We start from the raw sequence: 16,860 nt of genomic DNA, 5'->3' as shown, positions 1-16,860 counted from the left end.
AATCCGCATGACACATCCTGTGTTACAATGTAGTAGCCTACTGGTCATCACCAAACCACAAGGTTGGGCAATGTCAGCAAAACAGGTAGTAGTCTGCTTGGTGTCTTTCTTTTTTCTTACAAAGCTACTTGTCCAATTGTCAAAGCTCAGGGAGAGGCCGTCTGACAAGAAGGGGTAAGGTAGACAGTGACAAAACTGGCAGGAACATGCCGTGACGTGTTAAATCGAGATGCTTGTGTGTGCCAATAATAAAAAGCCAGTTTGTCATATTGAATTCCCTGCAGCCATTTCACAGATTTTTTTTCAAATGCCATCTGTCTTTCGTGGAGACAGCCTTTTATTCATTGGCTAGATGCATTACTTTTGCAGTACTAGATTGATAAGTTAGATTGACTCCTTTAAAGTGTGTACATTTATTTATTCATTTATTTAACATTTGGTTATTATTATTATTATTATTATTATTATTATTAGTAGTAGTAGTATTATCAGCAGCAGCAGCAAAAGTACTAGTAGTAGTAGTTGGAATAGTAGGAGTAGAAGTAGGCCTAGTAGGAGAAACAGGAGGAGTAATGTGAATGCACCATATTGGCCTATAGTGTAAATTGTACATTGTACAAAAAGGCATTCTATTCCATTCTAATTCTATTAGCAGTAGTGGTAGGCCTCGTAGTAGCAGTAGTGGTAGTAGTAGTGACATGCAACACTGTTTATTTCTGCTTTTGCTGGTCTTTAAAACACATAAAGCATTTCAAGGGCAGTCCATTGTTAAGCTTTCATGGAACGCAGGACTTTTTTTAGATACTAGGGTGTTTTGATATTGTGGCCAGAAGGTTGTTGGTTCAATTCCCGACATCACCAGCAATCCTCATGGTTGAGAGATGAGGTACCCTTAGTTTTGCACTACAATGCAATTTCGAGGTGTGCACTAAACTGTGTCACAATGACAATTGGACTTTCCGACCGTGACTTACATTTTTGTCTGTTGTAGATACTGTGCGTTTCGATTAGGCCTGCTGTAGGTCCACTTTTTTTGCAAGGACTGGATGCTCAGTTTTAAATGTTTTGCCTTTATTGGCAAACACACAAACGCATGCACACACACCTCCTGTCTCTATTACTACTACTTCTACTAGCCTACTACTAGGCCTACTACCACACACACACACACACACACACACACACACACACACACACACACACACACACACACACACACACACACACACACACACACACACACACACACACACACACACACACACACACACACACAGAATTGTTGTTTGGTGTTATTGTCATCAACAGGCAAAGCTTTCCAATCCTTGTTAAACCTAGAATTCTATTAAGTAGGCCCTGGCTGGGCCTACTTTTACTCTCGCAGCAGAATACAGACCGGAGTGGATCCGTTCTTCTGAGTGTCTAGAACTACAACTTGTAGTACAAGAGATGAAGGATAAATACTGCCATCGTGTGGTAGGATTGACACAGTACACCAAAGTTAGGTGACGTCAAGACAATCTGTTTTGATTGGCCTACGGTAGCTGTTTATGGGCGGGTCCGTCTTTCAGAGTCGGGCGTTCATTGGTTGTTTAGTGCAGTTCTGAAAGTTGACGTCATGACGTTAGTTGGTCTCATTGGCTTCACTGACACGGCCGGGGAAATTTTGAAAATACTGGGAGTGGAGGGTTTCCAAAGTGGTTAGCCAAACTAACTTGGAGAATTTAGCGCGATTCTTGCTTCCCCTTACCATTATAAAGCACCATTCACGGTGAACTTAACAACAAAATATGATGTCTGAAGAGGTCGGCATGGATGTTCAACCGGACGAAGTTAGCATTTACCAAACCCCTTCACAACATTTCGACGCAGAGAATCCTCGCAGTGAAAGTGTACGGAAAGAGAAAGTCAACCTCGAGTCAGAAATGGAAATGGCTGCAGTTACCGAAGACGAAGTGGCAAGAGACATATCTCAAGGTAGATATAATTTCTTGGTATTTATTTACCTTTTTTAACACTGACATTTCATCTGGCTTCTCTGTCCGAGCAGCTACATGTAGCGACACCTCTTCAGCAGGAAGTGTTGTAGCTTTAGAACTAGTTATACTATAACTACAGTCGGAATGTCAGTAATATAAGTATACAACTGAGCTATGTATTCGATTACGGCTTTAGTTAAACTAATGACCGTGAAATTAAGTTTACATGATCTGACAGGGCCGTGTGGTGGCATGTTGCTGTAGAAACGCTGGTCGTAGCAGCTGTCAGAGCTTCCTGTTTATCTAACTACTCTGGCGGTGATTTGTGTTCAGTTCAGGCGGCCACAGGGTGCACGTTGGGCTAGTTGTTGTTTTGTGTTATACCATCCTCTAAAGCTCTGGACTGGATTTTTAACCTGAAGTAGTCCTGGTCAATTCTGGCCAACTGTCACGTTGTTGCCTGTTTTCTGGGTGTGCGCGTAGCTGGTGCTTCCTCCTCGTGACCTGAATGATGTTCAGTTGTTGTGTTCGCAGGCTATGCCACAGGCAAGTTAAGCACAAGGCGTTGGCACATCAGAGAACAAACAGTTGTTTATGTCCAACTGTGTCCAGGCATTTTTCCAGTTGCTCACACAGGGTAGGCATTCACAGCTTTTAAGAGGAGGTGCAACCTTTTTTCCCCCCAAGTCAAGTCAAGTCGGCTTTATTGTCAATTTCTTTACATGCACTGGTCTGACAAAGAATTGAAATTACGTTGCTTACTTTCCCATGCAGCCTTTGGCTCAAGTATACACATACAGCACACTGCCTTTCTGAAAGAGCGTGTAACCCTGACTTTATGTTGCTGATTTCCAGTGTTGGTGACTAACTCAAATAACCCCCAAAAGGATGTGTGTTTTGTGCTTTCAAGTAGCAAAAGACAATAGAAAAGTCACACAAGTATTTGACTTTGAGTTTCACCACCACTCTTGACCCAGCCAAGTGACCAAACCTGCTCTCTCTTGACCACGCTTTGCTCTCCACTGTCCACAGGCCTTTTCCAGGACGACGGTGACAGCAAGGATGAGGATGACGTCGACAGCGGCACATGCTACCCTGAGAGTAACGCGTCTGGCACATGCTTACAAAGGGCCAGGCGGGTTGGCAGTACCATCTTTCCAGACACCTTCCAGACAAGCCATCTCCTTTACTACGAGCGCTTCAAGGCATACCAAGACTACATGCTGGGTAAGGATGTATGTGATAAAATAAGGGAAAATGTTGACGACAAATTGAGTCAGCCATGAAACTAATCTCCTCTGAATGCCACTTTACCGCTCCCTGCTGTTGTGGTATTGTTGTTATGCCTTTATTTACTGTTGTTGGTAATTTACTGTTCGTTTTTTTCCTGCTGTTTTCTGTAGCTTTTTTTGTAAACCCCATCATATACAAAAACAAACACGCAAAAAAACAAAACAAAGCTAAAACCAATATCTGCTGTGTCTAAGTGTAATGTTTTGTTGCTGTGCCCCTTTCTCCTTCCTTGACAAAGCTGGTTGAAATAAGACGCTTCTCTCCCCTTCCCTCTGCTCTTCTCCTTTCCCTCCCCTCTGCTCATCCCCCCCCCTACATTCTTCTCCTCTCCACCCCTCTGCTCTTCCTCTTCCTCTCCTCTCCCCTCTGCTCTTCTCCTCTCCTCCCTCCCCTCTTTTCTTCTCCTCTGCTCTTCTCCTCTCCTCCCCTCCCCTCTTTTCTTCTCCTCTCCTCTGCTCATCTCCCCCCCCACGTTCTTCTCCTCTCCACCCCTCTCCTCTTCCTCTCCTCTTCTTCTCCCCTCTTCCTCTTCTCCTCTCCTGCCCTCCTCTCCCCTCTTCCCCTCTCCACCACTCTGCTCTTCCTCTCCCCTTCCTTTCCTTTCACATCTCTCCTCTCCTCTTCTCTTCTCCTCGCCACCCCTCTTTTCTTCTCCTCTTCCCTCTGCTCTTCTCCTCCCCTCTGCTCTTCTCCTCCCCTCTGCTCTTCTCTCCTCGGCTCTTCTCCTCCCCTCTGCTCTCCTCCTCCCCTCTCCTCTGTTCTTCTCCTCTCCACTCCTCTGCTCTTCTCCTCTCCTCTGCTCTTTTCTTCTCCTCTCCTCTCCTCCCCTCCCCTCTCCTCTCTTCTCCTGCCCTCTCCTCTGTTCTTCTCCTCTCCACTCCACTCCTCTGCTCTTCTCCTCTCATCTCCCCTCCTCTGCTCTTCTCCTGCCCTCTCCTCTGTTCTCCACAGGGGACTGTAAGATGTCCGAGGTGAAGGCCTTCACAGTCGACTACCTGGAGAAGGAGGTGGAGCCGTGTGACTGGCAGGCGCTGTGGTGCATGGGCCCCTTTGATGTCCTGCTGGAGGTCAGTACAGTAGGCTGCCTGATAGGGCTGCACAATATATCGAAAATGTATCGATATAGCAATCATATCAAGATTGGAAATGACTTGAAATGATCATCAAAATGGCTTAATTATCGATAACAAGTACACATTTTCTGTGCTGTCAAATGACTAGCAAGCTGAATGTCAACAAATGCGGGAGAAGCCCGCCACGACCAACCCCCCCCCCCCCCCCCCCCCCCCCCCACCCCCCAACACAAACACACACACAGACCGACAAATTAGTGACAAACGCTGCTATATTACTATCTATCTATCTTTCTATAATATTGTTTAAATATCGTTATCGAGGCATTGCATGCTGTTATCGAGTATTGCATTTTTTTTTCCTGATAATGTGCAGCCCTACTACCTGCTGATCTGCCGGTGTGGACCAGGAATCGGTTTACCTGCTGGGCAGACACAGTAGCCCCCTAGTCCGCACCGGGCCGTTTATGCATCTCTTCTCACCTTCTGGGCTAAATACTTTCACTGAAAAAAAAAAAAAAACTAAAAACACACTGATTACTCTGAAAAACCCCTCACAAGCATGAGTGCTATTTTACATACTCAAACTTTACACAGTGTGAAGTGCAGTACACAAATACAGAAATTGTATACATGCCCGACAGATTAGACACATATCACACACTTGCTACTTGCTACTGATTACCAGTTCTTATGGCTTTCTTCTAAGGCTTAATTCACACTAGAGCAGGGCGGGACTTGCCTGATTATCATCATGACTTTCAAATCTCTTCGAGACTTGGTCTGACCAAGATCATAACAACTAACATTCTTAAACGGCATGGTTGACCCACCTCCCTTGGTTTGCTACTGGTCGAGGGCAGAACAGGCTGAGCCAAAGTTTAAACCAAACATTTCTTAGTCCCCAATAGAACGTCTCTGCTTAAACAACGTCACTGCCTTGAACACGCCTCTACCCAGGACGGTTGGAAATGCTCAAAGTTGATTAGTTCCCGACAAAGTGGGTGGAGTTCCCGCTGTGGAGGGAACCCGAATGTACGTGTACAGGCAGTTTTCCTGAGTTAGTGTAGCTGAGCCGAAGGTGTTGCATCACTGTGGGGGTGGAGCCTGGGTAACTTGCTACTTGATACATTCAGACAAGTTTGTTGGCAGTGCTATACTGTATATAGTCAAGCTTGATGTTTATCCTCATTTTCATGATTGCGATGACATCTGAAATCTGGGTTATTCTTAATTAAACTGCATACATTGACAACGCAGAGATGTTTAGGGTGTTTTCAAATGGATAGCTGGGGCGCAGGCATTCTAGATTTAAAATGTAAATGTTCATGTTTGTATGTCCTTTGGAGGCTGAGATATTTAGGATTTAATAGGCAGAGGGCACCCTTTCCCAAAAAGGGCTTAGGACAAAATGGGTTAAGAGCCATTCACCTGCAGTAACACAATGATACATCAGACGGTTGGCCTGCCATTACTGCAGATGGGGCACAGCCATCTTCAAAAAGTAGGGTGCAGGACTAGCAAATCCACAAAAAAACTGAACCTAAAGTCTCTGACACCAAGTTCCTGTTTCTCTTGCTTCAATGTAGTGACGTTTCATGCCCTGCATCAGATATCTACAGTATATTGGATGTTAAGTGTATGTCCTGTCTTAAACGAGTCTTGCTCAGGGAAGCAAAATTAATTTCAGTGCAAACTGATAATAAAGTACTATCGTATCGTATTGTATTGTATCACATTAAAGTAAGAGAAATGGTGTCGCAAGCTTTATTATTTCCAGTATAAAACTAAATCCAAATGTCACTCCCCCTCCCGTCCTGTGTGCCCTGCAGGTGGTAGAGGTGGAGTACAGTGAGATGAGGGCGAAGGTGGAGGTGGTGTTTCCCTGCGGTGTGAGGCACGGGGCTGCCTTTTCATGAGATGTAACTGAGCGTCAAAATTAAAATTACAGTGTGAAGAGAGAAATAAATTATTCATTCATTCATTCATTCATTCATTCATTCATTCATTCATTCATTCATAAAAAGATCAAATTTGGCGGTGTGAGGCGCGGGGCTGCCTTTTCACGAGATGTAACTGAACGACAAAATGACTGTGTGAAGAGAGAAATAGATAAATAATTAATTTATTCATTCATTCATGAAAAGATCAAATTTGGCAATAGGCAACCCATTTTCAATGAGCAGCATAGTTGCAGTACCTTTTTTGACCATTTCCTGCACAGTGCACCTTTTAATTTAAGAGAAATGGGAGCTTGGTGTCACGACCTTTATTATTTCCTGTATCAAACTGAATCCAAATGTCACTCCCCGTCCCGTCCTGTATGCCCTGCAGGTGGTAGAGGTGGAGTACAGTGAGATGAGGGCGAAGGTGGAGGTGGTGCTGCCCCTGCGGTGTGAGGCGCGGGGCTGCCAGGTGACCGAGGAGGACATCAGAGGCATGCTGGAGGCCACACGCCACACCGTGCCTCTCCGCGAGCTGCACGCCGTCTATGACGACTCGGGAGACTTCGACTCCACCGCACTGGCCCTCGAGCATCTCAGGTTTGGACTTACAGTAACTGGTTGGATTAATGTTTTTTAATTGGTTGATTTCTTCTTTTTCTGTTTGTTTTTAGGTTTTTGTGCTCTTCTCTCCTATTATTGCAGTCTTCTGTACCTAAGAAATTGTTTGACAAAGCTGCATGTCCGCAAATTATTCAAGAGTGTGCCAAATATGTTGAGAAAATGTATTCAGAAAGGAACTGAAAGAATATTTTTCATGCATATATTTGTGTTGTTCACACTCTGAAAAACCCATTGTCAACAGAAACCTGTGAGAAAAGAGAAAAGCTCAGTACAACTTGTATTCCTGAGTGAAGTGTGGGGAACAAGTGCAGTCTGTCTGTGTGGGCTTCGCACCCTCAAGGGTTGGGGGTGGACATTTTGTGGTCCTCAAGGTTTTTCAAACCGGTTTTGTGTCTTCGAAACACACCAGGTTTATTCTGTTATTTTCTGTTTTTCAGGTTTTTCTACCAGCACATCTGGAGGGAGTGGGATGAGGAGGATGAGGATGATGACTTTGACTACTTCGTGCGTTATGTGGAGCCTCGTCTCAGGCTGTGAGTATCTGGTGGAAATATTTACTTTGGTACTTAGCCATTACTTAATAATACACTATATTACACTTTGTAGAAACTTTTTATTCATACAGTTCCATAGCGGATGGTATTCAGGCACAGTGCCTGATTTCCGGTTTCACAGAGTTTGTTTGCAAGAATGAAATGTAGTCATTAGGTTTTTCTTTTAAAAAAAAAGTTTTAAAGGTTCAGGCTCAGGATTTTCTCCTACCATCAGGCCTTCAGTTATGTAGATACAGGGTACAGTCTCTTGAAAAATATGGGGTGAGTTGTCTTTTTCAGGGGCTCCTCAGCCTTGAGATGAGAGCATAGGAGACAACCTACAGTCTTCTGAATGGTGCAGTGTGCTGCGCTACATTGGAGGGAGGTTTTGCCGACTGCCCATGGTGAAAAATTCAAGTGCTGCTGGCTATGCACACGTATGAAATTAGACGCTGTGTTTATTTTTTGACTACTAGCAGAGGTCTCGTTGTACAGTGCAATGGAAAACTTAGCTGTCCGAAACTGTAAACCGTTACCCCATCAATCCAGGCACGCTCAAACATTAGCAATTGGAATGACTATCCTGAGTACACAGACTCGTCATGACTAGTTGAAGGTCAGAAACTTTTCTTTGGAATGAGCGAACGAGCAATCCCACTGGTCTGTGTTTGTAGAGTAGCTGCCTGGCTGTCACATCATGGATACTGGGCTGCAGTGGGGTCATGTCATTGTAATCCAGTTCATTGTTCTGATAGGTCATGGCACCATCCTTTTTCCCTTTCAGAGACTGGCATGTTTGTAAAGAAAACCATTGAGTTCATCCTGTGCGCTGCCCTATCTATTGTGTCCTTCCTGACTAGGGCTGTCACGGTATAAAATTTTAACCTCACGGTTATTGTGACCAGAATTATCACGGTTTGCAGTATTTTCACGGTAATTTTGAAAAGTTGTGTTGAATATGTTTAGAAAGCATTAATAGTCCTACGCAAACTGAAATACTGTAGTTCCAATAAGGTGCAAGGAGTGATCATTATTTCAAATGAAGGCAAAACTATATCAAAATCCCATGTTTAAATTTAATTGCTGGTCATTGCTGGGAGGAAATGATCACAGTTTGTACTTTTCATTGTAGAAATGAATTGGTTCAGCAATTCACTATGATTCCATCATTGACATTAGGTGTTCGGCGACAAATAGTGCCTTTGTGGCAGCATCGGCAGTCTTGCATGAGAGGACGGTAAGGCTCACAGTGTCACGGTGTGCGATGCGTTTTTTCCGGTACGGTATATTTTTAAAACTCAACCACTTTTTACCGCGGTTTCACGGTATACTGGTTATCGTGACACGCCTTATCCTGACTCTTGCCAGGTCCTCCTGTATTTCCACTCCACTTTGTAAGCTCAGCTCACACAGGAGTCTGGAGGACCATTAGACTCGATCTGCTCCAAAACCGAAATGCATCAGGGTCAAAAGATTTTCATAGATATGACGTAGTCAAAATGTAAACATAGTGGAGAAGGGAAAAATAAGTGAAACTTGACAGTTGTTTCAGATAACAATGGCCACTCACACACACACACACACACACACACACACACACACACACACACACACACACACACACACACACACACACACACACTCGCCATCGACATTGATTCTGTAATTTCAACTGTATTTTCGACTCTGTGAGTAGTTGAAGTAGCACCTCATTATACTAAATGGCACAGCTGTTTCCCCCATGAAGTGCAAGGATGTTTAGCTCCAGGAGAACATGGAGCAGGGCAGACAAGTGGTGATGGCTGACAGAAATGGGGTGCGACAAGTGTGAAGAACAGCAACATTGCTTTATATGTAGTCCACACAAGGTGTTAAAATGTATTTTCAGCAGAATGGAAAATAGCTGGCACAGTCCTCTTATCCAAAGATCTGCAATGGATCAACAGTGTATATCGTTCTGGTCATTCCACCAGTCATGGGTAAGCGGATAGGGCGTCAGACTGGTATCCTAAAGGTTGCCTGGTCGACTCCCAACCCTCCAGGTTGTTGGGGGGAGTAATTAACCATTGCTCTTCCCCATCCTCCTCCATGACTGAGGTACCCTGAGCATGGTACGGTCCCACTGTACTGCTCCCTTGGGGCGCCAATGGGGGCTGCCCCCTTACACGGGTGAGGCATAACAGCTATTTCGTTGTGTGCAGTGAGTTAGCTGTGTCACAATCACAATTGACCCAGTCGGCTCCTCTGGCCCGCCCTCCGAATGCTCCACCCGTGGTCGTGCGGTGCCAATCACTGCCAGTCATTTGGCATATTGATTAGCCACTACATACAGCGGGTGGAGCAAACGTGGGGGAAAACAAGCAATTTCATGGGAGGGCCCAGAGTGCCTACTGGGTCAATGGGAGTTGGAGTTTCCCAGGTGGGCTTTCACTTGCTTTCACTTCAGTACTTAAGGCTATGATGACATGAGCTTGTAGTTCAACTTGTGCACACCAGATGGCAGTGTGTACTTGTCATTGCTTCAACGTCTTGGCTCTTTCAGTCTTTCAAAGGACAGAAGACAGCTGCAGAGATGTAATGGGGAGCAGCACCTAGTCCGAATAAATGGCATCAAGCATGACTTCTTCTCTTTCAATTTCACACATCTCTTCAAAAGAGTCATTACTCTGCACGCAACCCAGACAATGGCGGTGTATTGCTTTTTGCCACAAACTCTCACACTTTTTTTAAAATGGGGATGTGACGGGGTAATATTGTTACCGGTAATCTGGTTTAAATACAAACTTTGCCTGTGACACTGCAATACTACAAAATGCTTTGAGACATTTTCATCATCATGCGAGTGCAGGTGCCGTGCCCTATTAAATCAATTGTATAAAACTTACTAAAATTTGCTAATGACAATAATGTATTAGGGCTGCACAATGATGGAAGACATTTTAATGACAATTATTTAGATCAAAATCATGATCGCGATTATGCAGCTGAGCTGATGGGCCCCCCCACCCCCCAGTCAATTTCTGGGGCGACATAATAAAACCTTACCATTGGTTAACCATTTAGCAGAAGGCTATTGTGAAGTGTTTCCCCTTAGTTTGTGTTGGTTTTGTACCCATGTTTGAATGGCATGTGTCCTGGGCTGGCTGACACGTTTCCTGACAAGTGGCCACACTTGCTTTTGACTTCTATTTATTTATTTGTGTTGCATGTTTTTTCTTCTCGACTCATGCTTTGAGTGATTGTGCTGTCAACACACAAAGCTCATAGTGTTTGAAGGACACTGTGCTCGTGAAAGGAAGGAACGCAGGCCGTTTGCACTGTGCTCATGTAGGCAACACAGGCCGCATGCACTGTGTTCACTGTGATCACATCAGGTAAACAAACAAAGCACTCCTAGCCGACCTTCTCTGTTGGGTGCTTGTCAGTGTGTGAGCATCACATTCTAAGACGTTACTAAGATGTTACTTAGACGTTTTAAATGTTTTTGACCATTCTCAATGGTTTCAAAGTGCTTTGATGTTTGATTGCAGTATGCTGTTTCTCTCAGCATTCTTCATGTTAATTTGAAAATACAGTATAGCAATGGTGGGTTGGCGTCCGTGACTCCTTTCTTCCTTTTCGCCAATTTGGAAATACAGGAAATACAGAGCCCATTCCACCGACACACAAAAACTCAAGACACAGTCACAGCACGTTTATTGCTTTTGAATCAATTTCAAAATGTTTAGTGCAGACGGTGATGTCCCATTTACCCACGTTTTTAATTGCCTATTTATTTGCGCACCTTGTTTATCCTTCAGTGGAAAGTGTCCTAATGGGAGAGTCTTATTGCTTCATTCTGTGAGTAAAACAAAGCCACGGAGCTTTAATCAGGCTCGTAGATTTATGACTGGCTCCGAGGAGGCACACAAACATTAAAATCATAAACTGGACAATTCACAAAGCGCCATCATGAAGCCATAGTGAATATTGATATGGTCACGTTTTTACTCCTCTGTGATTGTTTACGACACTTTTTTTGAATCTCTCTCTTTCTATCCCCCTCTCTCTTTTCCTCCCCTCCTCTCTCTCTCTCTGTCTCTGTCTCTGTCTCTCTCTCTCTCTCTCTCTCTCGCTCTCGCTCTCGCTCTCTCTCTCTCGCTCTCTCTCTCAGGTACTATGACATCCTCGAGAGCCGTGTCCCGGCGAGCCTGGTGGCGGAGTACCATGCGCTGGTGGCCCAGTGTTCCGCCAAGTTCAGGGAGTTCTCCAGCCTGAGGAACGGTCTGAGTGGCGATTCGTCGGGCAGCGATTCGGAGCTGGGCAACGTGTCCATGGTGGAGGGCCTGCGCATGTACGAGCAGATGGAGGAGCTCAAACGCAAGCTCCGCATCATCGAGAACCCGCTACTCAGGTACCAGACTTAAGTAGTAAGCCTTATTTAGGTACGGTGCTGTACTTGTAATCCTTATTCAGTTACGATACTGTAGTTGTAATCCTTATTCAGTTACGATACTGTACACTACTTGTAATCCTTATTCAGTTACGATACTGAAGTTATAATCCTTATTCAGTTGCAATACTGAAGTTATAATCCTTATTCAGTTACGATACTGTACACTAGTTATAATCATTATTCATTTACGATACTGTACACTAGTTATAATCATTATTCAGTTACGATACTGTACACTAGTTGGAATCCTTATTCAGTTATGATACTGTACACTAGTTGGAATCCTTATTCAGTTACGATACTATTGTAATTCTTATTCAGTTACGATACTGTACACTAGTTATAATCCTTATTCTGTTACGATACTGAAGTTGTAATCCTTATTCTGTTACGATACTGAAGTTGTAATCCTTATTCTGTTACGATACTGAAGTTGTAATCCTTATTCTGTTACGATACTGAAGTTGTAATCCTTATTCTGTTGCGATACTGTAGTTGTAATCCTTATTCTGTTACTATACTGTAGTTGTAATCCTTATTCAGTTACAATACTGTTGTAATCCTTATTCTGTTACGATACTGAAGTTAAAATCCTTATTCAGGTACGATACTGTAGATGTAACGCTTTGCTCAGGTACCATACTGTAGGTAAAATACTGTAGTTGTAATCTACCCTTTCCTCAGGTGCCATGCTGTAGTTGCAATATGTGACAAGGGAACATTGCATTATGCATCTGTTCCTACATGGAAGAGCCTAAAAAAGATACTGATATGATAAGGTGTGTGTGTGTGTGTGCGTGCGTGTGTGCATCTGTGAGTGTGTGTGTCTGTGTCCCTGTGAGCATACGTGTGCTGTACGTCTTAAGTGCCTAGCCACCAGGATCTTGCGCTCGCTGCAGCTGGTGGTTAACTTTTTATGAAGCCGCTTCATTTCATATCATCTACTTGCATTTCATTTAAGACTCCGCTGTATTCTACTGGCGTGCGTTAGTTGCCTCGCATGCCCTGCTCTTTCTCTGCAATATCTCCTGGGGTTTTATACTGTAACAAGATCTCAACTTCCATTACATTAAATTACATTACATTGCATTTGGCAGACGCTTTTTAACCAAAGCGACTTACAATGGAGGACATAATCATAGCCACCATCACTACAAGATACAAAGTGCACAGGAGATATACAGAACAACAAGTGCAGATGCTAAGTAGGGTTAGTTTTTTCCCCACTACTATGACCTACATGAGTGGGAATCTTCACAGGTGTATTTAATCTCATGATAATATTTTGATCTCTGGAGTCTGTTTGATAGGTGTCTGAGATCAGTCGTGATCAATTTATGTTACTTGACTGCACAGATTCTGAAATCTGAAATGTAGTTTGAAGGCGATTGTAAATAACACTCTAACCCTTCGCCAATCATCACAGACAAAAGCGAAACAAAGTGTTTTTTTAATTGTACTCTAACCTTCCAATACAAGAAATGATACTATAGTTCACATATAATGTGTGGGTGTTATATGCAGTCTGCAGCATTGCATTATATAGACAATTTTCAGGATACACCGGCATTGTCGGTATGCATGGCATACAGTGTACAGGTTCTGTGTGTGTGTGTGTGTGTGTGTGTGTGTGTGTGTGTGTGTGTGTGTGTGTGTGTGTGTGTGTGTGTGTGTGTGTGTGTGTGTGTGTGTGTGTGTGTGTGTGTGTGTGTGTGTGTGTGTGTGTGTGTGTGTGTGTGTGTGTGTGTGTGTGTGTGTGTGTGTGTGTGTGTGTGCATATATGTATAGTACTGTTTTAAAAAAGAGAGGAGTGAAATAAGGGCAATCTCGTTTTCAAAGTGAGCTCTGCAAGTTTGAGGCCTCATGCTTTTGTTCTCCATTTAGTCCCTGTCACACGCCCTGCTCATTCAGATGTATTGCTCAAACCGACTCCACGCAGAGAAATTACAGTGAGAGAATGAATTGACGAATGCCTAGCCGTGTAAAAAACGATGGCTCTCGCTGTTTGAGATTCACTGCTGGATGTTATTGCAGCTGGTTACTATGTTTGTATTGTAAGACAACCCGTTTCTGTAATTGAATCTGAAAGTAAAAGTTTAAAAGAACTGAAACTGGAAAATTACTCAAATAGTAGGACAAGTGACACTACAAGGTATGCTGTGTTTGTTGCTTTCAAATGCTCACAACTGTCATTTCTGCCCACAATTCTCTAATATGGGTCCACTATTCAAAGACATAATTTCTGTCTGCAAAGAATGGCTTAATAACCATAAAATATGACTTTATAATACTCTGATTTGCATTAATTTCAATGGTGAGAACCCTGGCCTTGACGTAAAGGTCAATTCCCTTCCAGATGACCATCAGCAACTCCACCTTGCTGACATACTGTATGAAATAGGAAAGAGGGATGAAACTGAATTAAACAAATCATGTGAAAGTTTTTTAGATTGATTTTCCCGTAGGAACCACAGTTTGAAATCCAACACCTTGAACAACTTCATTTTCATGTTGGATAATGCTCCATCTCACTAGGCAAGGTTCAGCACATCCTTGTTAACCCCCAAAGACTTAAAGAGGGCACGATTCATGGATTGGCCATCTTAGTCTCCTGACCTTATCCACACTGAAAACCTCTTGTGGATGATGAATGTTAGATTTTGGACGTTTCTAAAATTCTCTTCTCCAATAAGAATTGAAGGATGAATACTCTGCGCTGTGTTTTAGTTGACTCAATTGCAAAAATAAAATAAGTCTTGACTTTGTAATTAAAAGGACCGATCAGGATACAATTTATTATAGAAAAGAGTGAGATTACAAAAAAGAATAAGAAGAAAATAAAAGGAGTAAAACGTGGAAGTAAAATAAAGGTTAAAAAGAAATGAAAATGAGACTAAGTCTCACAGCATCTCACTAACTAGGCAGCATCCTATCTCTGGTGAATGACAGGCAAATGACTCTCTGCAGACAGAAGGCAATGCATAAGCAAGGAGGAGTTGGAGCTACTATTCAGCAAGTTATGTCTGATTTAGACAGTTCTACTAAGGGGCAATTAACAGTGTTGAACAATTCAAGACCAGGGAAGGTTTTGGAGTCATTGGAGGGCATAGTATGCAGTATAGATGTAAGCAAGATGGCTATGTGCTCATATAAAAGGGTCAACATTTAAGGAATACTAGACTGGTGTGTTCTTTTATTTTATTGGATCACCTCTAAATGTATTGATAAATGGGTAAAAACTCCCTACATACCGATATAATATCCTTATTCACCTTTTTCCACTATCCACAGTTTTCGACTTGAATTTGGAAATACTAAACGTAGGTCTTCCAAGTTCGGTAAGTAATGTACGTTCAAAAAGTAGAAAGCAACAGTACCAATATTTTTCAAAGATATCCCCCAAAAACATGGTTGCTTGCATAATGGCATTAGCCCCTCAGTAAGCACAACACTGGAATATAATAGATAACATACTTGTTACTCCTTAACATTAAAGTTTTGCCCAATTTTTAGGTAATGAAATTAATTGTATCCGACTGACCTCAGCAATGATACAACAATGAGACTCTAAACATTCTTGGGACCAGAGGTGGAAAGAGTACAGAAAATGTGTACTCAAGTAAAAGTATCTTTACTTTGCCTAAATTCTACTCAAGTACAAGTAAAAGTACCTATCTAAAAATCTACTCAAGTAAAAGTAAAAAGTACTTCACTTAAAATGTAATTTGAGTAAAAAGTACTTAGTTACTTTTAATTAGTTTTCCTCTTGAGAATGTCATGTTTATTTTTCTTGAATATCGTCCTCCATAACCTCTATCTCTTGCTTGGCACCAGCCATCATCCAATACATTGATACAAGATAGTAAAATAGTGGAAATGCTGTGTGCCATCCTGCACAATCTTTCATTTCTGGCGGATTTTGGCATTATTGTGCATGGCATTTTGTCTCTCAGTCAATTTTTTTTACTCAGGCCAGGTTCCAATGTAATTGAGTAAAGTACTTGGGTCAAAATGTACTCAAGTACAAGTAAAAGTATTAATTTAAACATTTACTTAAAAAGTACAAAGTATTCATAAAAGCTACTCAAGTACAATATTGAGTAAAAGTAATAAGTTACTTTTCCACCCCTGCTTGGGACTCCTCACCTTTTGCCACAAACACACCTCCGTCTATCCAAGTTCAGCTCAGGGCTCTCGTGACAGACCCAAATTTCCCTGCAATGCATCTGAATGTTTGATTATTTTGTGCTGACCAGACATACTGTGCGTGCCTAAGCCCAAGTGTGTCACCACTGAAACGCATGAAAATGTAGACAATTTTGTGTCGACCACACATCTTTAACTTGCTTTAACGCAAAGTCAAACATTCCGATGAAAGGTGTTTGTTCCGAGCAGACAGACCCAAGTATGCATTGCTGGAGCTTGCACGCACGCACGCACGCACGCACACACAAATACAAATAAACAAACACATGTCCAGATGTAGGTTATTTGTAAGCAGCAGACAGACCCAAGTATGTATTGCCAGTACCTGACTGGCCTAAACACACAGACACACACACACACACACACACACACACACAGACACACACAGACACACACAGACACACACAGACACACACAGACACACACAGACACACACAGACACACACAGACACACACAGACACACACCAACCACACCAACAAACAAATAAACAGCTATAGGTAGCAGATAAAGCAGATAAAGCCAGGTGTGCGTTGCCTCGAGGAATGATGCGTGCATATAGTGCCTCTCCCCTGTGTGTGTGTGCGTGTGTGTCTGAGTGCTGTTGTGATTTGGTTGCTGCAGCATGGCTGTGTGCCATATGGTATTCGTGCAGAGGCAGCCACAGCAGCAGAAGAGTGAGAGGGGAGGAGGAGGAGGAGGGGAGGTGATGATGGAGATGGAGATGGAGATGGAGGAGGGGAGGGGATGATGGAGGAGGAGGAGGAGGAGGAGG

General features: G+C 43.0%; 1 protein-coding gene across 1 annotated transcript in view; it reads left to right on the top strand.

Annotated features, from left to right (window-relative positions):
• Nucleotides 1–1,688: 1,688 nt before the first annotated feature.
• shcbp1 (SHC SH2-domain binding protein 1) overlaps nucleotides 1,689–16,860 on the top strand; it is a 40,215-nt gene continuing 25,043 nt past the window's right edge. The window contains exons 1-6 of the mRNA XM_063188326.1: nucleotides 1,689–1,977; nucleotides 3,012–3,206; nucleotides 4,224–4,339; nucleotides 6,680–6,888; nucleotides 7,350–7,445; nucleotides 11,599–11,838. Of these exons, the coding sequence (XP_063044396.1) occupies nucleotides 1,791–1,977; nucleotides 3,012–3,206; nucleotides 4,224–4,339; nucleotides 6,680–6,888; nucleotides 7,350–7,445; nucleotides 11,599–11,838 (1,043 nt within the window). The 5' untranslated portion in view covers nucleotides 1,689–1,790. The remainder of the gene's footprint in view (nucleotides 1,978–3,011; nucleotides 3,207–4,223; nucleotides 4,340–6,679; nucleotides 6,889–7,349; nucleotides 7,446–11,598; nucleotides 11,839–16,860) is intronic.

The sequence above is a fragment of the Engraulis encrasicolus genome, chromosome 22, assembly GCF_034702125.1.
Source record: "Engraulis encrasicolus isolate BLACKSEA-1 chromosome 22, IST_EnEncr_1.0, whole genome shotgun sequence".
Taxonomy (NCBI): Eukaryota; Metazoa; Chordata; class Actinopteri; order Clupeiformes; family Engraulidae; genus Engraulis; species Engraulis encrasicolus.
This window is presented reverse-complemented; position numbering and strand designations above follow the sequence as displayed.